Below are 5,204 nucleotides of genomic sequence, written 5' to 3' on the forward strand. Positions count from 1 at the left end.
GGATGAGTTTGTGGAGCCAAGGGGTGTGTGACCCCAAAACGTTTTGGGAACCACTGGACGGATCCTTTGTCTCAGGCAGTGAATCATCTTGGGCAGCTCTGACCCGCCGTAAAGTTTTTTGAGGAGATTGAGACATCAGGAGAAGCAGGATCGTGTTCCCTGAAATCTGGATGGTGTTTCCTCAGTTGGAAAGACACACGCTACTTACTGTAATCTGCAGTTTAAAATAATGCAAAAACAAAACATGTGCACATGCATACTATCAGCCTGTGTGACATCGCCTTGAATCTGCTCCAGAGACTGGCGGCTGTTCAACTGGACTATCCGATGGCATCTGAACCCCTTCCCCAAGTTCAACACACGTCCGGGCAGGAAAGCAGGCCAGATGCCAAGGCGAGGCGAAAAGAAAGCGAAAGTCTTAACGGAGAAAGTATATAGAGGGGGCAGCACACAGCAGGCAGTCCATCTCTCTTGCAGCTTCCTGACTGACAAGCCTCTTGAGAATCCAGCTGTGAACCTCTGCCCTAGAGATGGCTCTCCCTTCTCTGCCCAGCATCTGCCTCCTGGCTCTGGCTGCAGCTTTGTGCGTCTTCCAAGCCGAAGGTACTATGTGCATCTGTGTGTGTGAGAGAGAGAGACAATGTGGTGATGGGGAGAGAGAGAAGGGGACTTAGTTTCTGGAGAGATGTTGTGATGCTTAAGCAGGCATTTAGCCCTGCCTGCAATTTCAGGGGAGTGTGCTGCTGGCATTGCAGGGCTTAGGTGGTTTGCAAAAGAAGTCCCAGCTCATTTCTTTCCTTGCAAGCAACAGATGTTTCTCTTCCTCCTCCCTTCCAGCGGCTGCTCCTGGGCTTCAGGCATCTTTTATGCTTCCTCTAGTGGGTTCTGTATTTTGTCAAATGCTTCTTACCGTTAAAGACATTTGCTCAGCAAACCTGTCACAGCTGCCTATTGTACACTCAGCTGGAAGCAAAAAATTCTGCCCTGAGGCAGCCCGGATTTATCTACCTAGAATAGCTGGAATCTGCAACTCGGAAACTTGAGGCAAATTGGTTTGGCTACCCTGATTTTACAAAATACATTCTGCCCTTATTGCTGCTTTGCATTATTTAATTCTGGGTTAATTAAATTTGGCGGAGGATCCAGGGTTAATTGTATTATTTAATTCTGGGAGAAGATTCTGGGCTTATTTAATTACCGTATTTCATAGGCTCGTAGAACTGTGAAGTTGGGACGGATGCAAAGGGCAATCTAAGGACCTGCAATTTTCTTTTAAAATGCAAAGCGAACAAGCTTTGATTCTCAGGGAACTGAATTCTGTGTCCAGCACCACATTCAGAACTCTTTCTGTGTTCCTGCAGAAGTCTGCCTGTGCCTATTTTACAGATGAAGGAACTGAGGCCAAGAGCCAACTAGCCCTAGAAACCCACATGGTTTAAAAGCTGAGTTGGGGCAAGTTGACCCCTGAGCTCCAGGTCTATTGAGCAGCAAGTCATGACAAGTCACTAAGGCAGTTAACAGAACCACAGAAAAATAGAATTGTAGAGTTGACCCCAACCCCATGCAATGCATTTGAAACAATCTACCAGCTTTCACATACACCTGAGTGTAGTTAGGCTTCAGAAGAGCACACAAATGTGCCCCCCCTCACCCAAAGTTCCCTCTCTTTTCTTATCCAGGAAGACTGAACACCATGCAGGACTGCTGCTCTGGATTCAGCAACAAGCCTCTCCCCGTGTATGCGGCCCGCCGTATACAGTCTTACGAGAACCAGGGGCCACATATGGGCTGCACTCTCCAGGCCATTGCGTGAGTACCTGGCAAATTGGGGAGGGGGTTTCTGGGAATCTTGCGCTCCAGATAATGGCCACCTCCACACCCTACATTCGGCTTCCCCCAAAGACTCAAAGGAGCTGTAGTTCACCCCCTACAGAGCTGCAATTCCCCACACCCCCAGCAAACCACAGATCCCATGATTCTTGCCCAGGGGGGTGTCTACTTTAAATGTGCTTTAAAACTCCCTTGGGCTCTCTAGTCACAGATCCATGTAGGTATCACCCAAGTTAGGATCCAGGGGAAGGCAGTGTGGTGTAGTGGTTAGAGCATTGAATTAGGGTCCTGGGAGTGAGCAGGGTTCAAAGAGCGGCTCGGCCATGAAGCTCACTATGAGCCAATCACACTGCCTCTTGAGCTAACCTAACCCCAGGGTTGTTGTGGGGATTCAGTGAGGGCTTGGAGCTTGGAGAGGTCCGGGTTCAAATCCCCACTTGGCCATGAAGCTGAATGGATGGCCTTTAGAGCTAGTCCCTGCCTCTCAGCCTAGCTTACCATCTCACAGGGTTGCTGTGGGGGATTAAAGGAGGAAAGCGAGGACCTAGAGCTCCTTGGAGAAAAAGCTGGGATATAAATGCAAGAAATAAACAATAATAAATAAATATTGAGGGGGTTGAGTAGCTGGCTCTGTGAAATGTCGCAGTGCTTAAACTTTGGAACTCCCCGCCTATTGATACCAGAAAGACGCCTTCGCAGCACTCTTAAAAACATTGTTGTTTCAGCAAGCCCACCCAGATATTTAGAAAATTGGTGCAAGTTTTAATCTGATTTTGGACTGTTGTTATTTTAACTTTTCAAATGTCTCAAAACCTTGTCGTTAATTTTTCTTACTGATAATTTTCTTGTTTTATCTTTTTCGTAAACTGCTTTGGGGGTTGCTGTTTTACAATTAAGTGGGCGTGCATTTTACGGAATGAAATACCATAAAATCCTGGTTTCCTGGGCAAGGCTGTGTCTCAGCAACAGTGTCGTCTGTTGAGGGGGCAGTGCAGGTTGCAGAGTGGGGGGCTGACGGAGACCTCCCCCCCCCACCATCCTCATCCTCTTCCATTCTCCTTTCCCGGCTCAGGCTGCTCACCAAAAATGGCCGCTGGCTGTGCTTCCGTTCGGATGATGCGAACGCTCTGCAGATTGTGAAGATCCTGAACGCGAGGAGGAACCGCAAGCAGCAAAACTCCCGAAGAGTGTAGGAGGCAGGCGTGGTGAGGATCTGTGGTGACGCAGTGGGGGGGGACAGAGGGGAGGCTGGGATGGAGCCCTAGAACTCATGGGCACGAAGCTGGAAGATTCAGAACAGATCTAAGAAAGTCCTTCTTCACGCAGCGCATTGTTAACCTGTGGAACTCCCTGCCACAGGAGGCAGCAAGGACCACCAAGTTGGGTGGCTTTAAAAGAGGATGAGACAAATTCATGGAGGATGAAAAGGCTATTGATGACTACTACCTTTGTGGCTTAGGGCCCTCGTATCTACGGGACTGCCTCTCCTGGTCTGCCCCACAGAGGACCTTAAGGTCCATGACTAACCATAGTTTAGAGGTCCCGGGCCCTAAGGAAGTCAGACTATCCTCCACCAGGGCCAGGGCCTTCTCAGTGATGGCTCCGGCCTGGTGGAATGCTCTGTCCCAGGAGACCAGGGCCCTGCAGGATTTAACCTCCTTCTGCAGGGCCTGTAAGACAGAGCTATTCCGCCTGGCCTTTAATTTGAATTAAATTTTTATTTCCCTTCCCTTCTCTTCCCTCCCCCTCCCCTTTTATGAAGATTACCTGCCCTGAGACCCCACAGCTAATTCTCCCCTGGCCTCCTCGCTGCCCCAAGTAGGACCAATTCAGCCAGCTAGCCCTGGGGATTATCTAATGCTTATTTCCCCTAAATTGATTTTTGAATTTTATTGTTATTCATGTTTTTATACTGTATTTTATGCTGCTTTTACAATTAAGTGTTTTAAATTTGTTGTTAGCCGCCCTGAGCCCGGTTTTTGAACCGGGAAGTGCGGGGTATAAATAAATAATAATAATAATAATAATAATAATAATAATAATAATAATTATTATTATTATTATTATTACTACTACTACTACTACTACCCAGGATGGCTCTGCTTTGCCTCCACAGCTGGGGGGAGCAAGGCTTCTGAATACCAGTTGGAGGGGAGAGGGAGGGCTGTTGTGCTCAGATCCTGATTGCAAGTTTCCCAGAGGGATTTGGTTAGCCAGTGTGAGAAGGCAATGCTGGACTAGATGGGCCATTGGCCCTGATCCAGCACAGGCTCTTCTTGTGGTCTTTTGTCTGATCCAGCAGTCAGGCACTTGTGTCCTTCTATGTTTTCCTTTTTCCTGCTTCATTTGATCTCTCCAACCAACCGCTCTCCTTTTCCCCTCCAGGAGAACACGCCATCACTGCCTCACGGACTGGAATTACGAAGGAAATCCCTCTGCCGTGAACATGGACAAAGAGATTGGCCTCTGTGCTTACCTTCTTCTCTGCAAATGTGGACCTGGGGGTGGGTGGGACGGGACCCCTTTAAATCCTCTTTCTCAGTTAATCTAGCCTCGTGCTGCTTCCTTGAAAAGCGCCTTCCCCTTCTCTTTGGTAGATTAGACTGAAAATGTGAGCGCCTGAATTTCCAGGGTGGAGAACACGGAGCCCATGGCAGCTATTCATTCAAACCTTACAAACAGAGAGAGAGATTCGGAGCTCCTGACTAGCACACACCCATGAAAGGGGCCTTTAGTCTGGGTTCAGTCCTGCTGCATTGCAGCGGGTTGGGCTAAATGGCCTTTTGGGTCCCCTCCAACTCTACAATTCTATGATTCTATGTCTCTGATGCCAGGCCCCATCCCCGAATCATGTGAATGAATGAAATGGACATATCTCAGGGCGTCTTCAGCTGTGGATTTCCCTAACCCCAGAGCAAACACAGCATAAACCTTGCACATCTGGGCAAGGCTTTGTGTCCTCCTTCAACAATTGTATTAAAATAATGATGATGATAAGCTAAACACTGGGTACTTCCTTCACAATGGCAGCTTCCCGTTTCCCCACAATGATGGGGCCTCGAAGGCCATGGGACTGAGCATTTCTGGCAAGCAAGCATTGGGAAAGCCTTAGATGAATTCGTCAGATGACTGAATCTAGTTTGTTGGGGGAAAGAGGGAGAGAGAGAAATCGGTCACCTCTCCCCATATAATAGGCAATGGTTGTGGGCATTTAGGAATGGAAAAACTGGCACCAGTGTGGCCATGCTCCCATCTTTGCAATGTAATAAGCGAAGCATGTAATCTGGTATATAAGCCTGTCTCCTTCTGCTCTCTTTAATGGTCCCCACTGTTTTATACTGCAGTTTGCTTGATTAAAAACATTTTATTTCTTA

The 5,204-nt window shown here is 48.0% G+C and overlaps 1 protein-coding gene across 1 annotated transcript; it reads left to right on the top strand.

Annotated features, from left to right (window-relative positions):
• Positions 1-430: 430 nt before the first annotated feature.
• On the top strand, positions 431-5,204 carry CCL21 (C-C motif chemokine ligand 21). The gene is made up of 4 exons (XM_083575952.1): positions 431-603; positions 1,680-1,809; positions 2,903-3,035; positions 4,216-5,204. Exons 1-3 carry the CDS (start codon positions 531-533, stop codon positions 3,021-3,023), a joined length of 324 nt encoding a protein of 107 aa, XP_083432078.1. The 5' UTR covers positions 431-530; the 3' UTR covers positions 3,024-3,035; positions 4,216-5,204.

This window comes from Podarcis filfolensis (genome assembly GCF_964270895.1).
Source record: "Podarcis filfolensis genome assembly, chromosome: 11".
Lineage (NCBI taxonomy): Eukaryota > Metazoa > Chordata > Lepidosauria > Squamata > Lacertidae > Podarcis > Podarcis filfolensis.

Coding starts and splice junctions, on each gene's coding strand:
- CCL21 (XM_083575952.1), top strand. CDS start 531: ATGGCTCTCCCTTCTCTGCCCAGCATCTGCCTCCTGGCTCTGGCTGCA. Junction 604..1,679: donor GTGCGTCTTCCAAGCCGAAG/GTACTATGTGCA, acceptor TTTCTTATCCAG/GAAGACTGAACACCATGCAG. Junction 1,810..2,902: donor TGCACTCTCCAGGCCATTGC/GTGAGTACCTGG, acceptor TTCCCGGCTCAG/GCTGCTCACCAAAAATGGCC.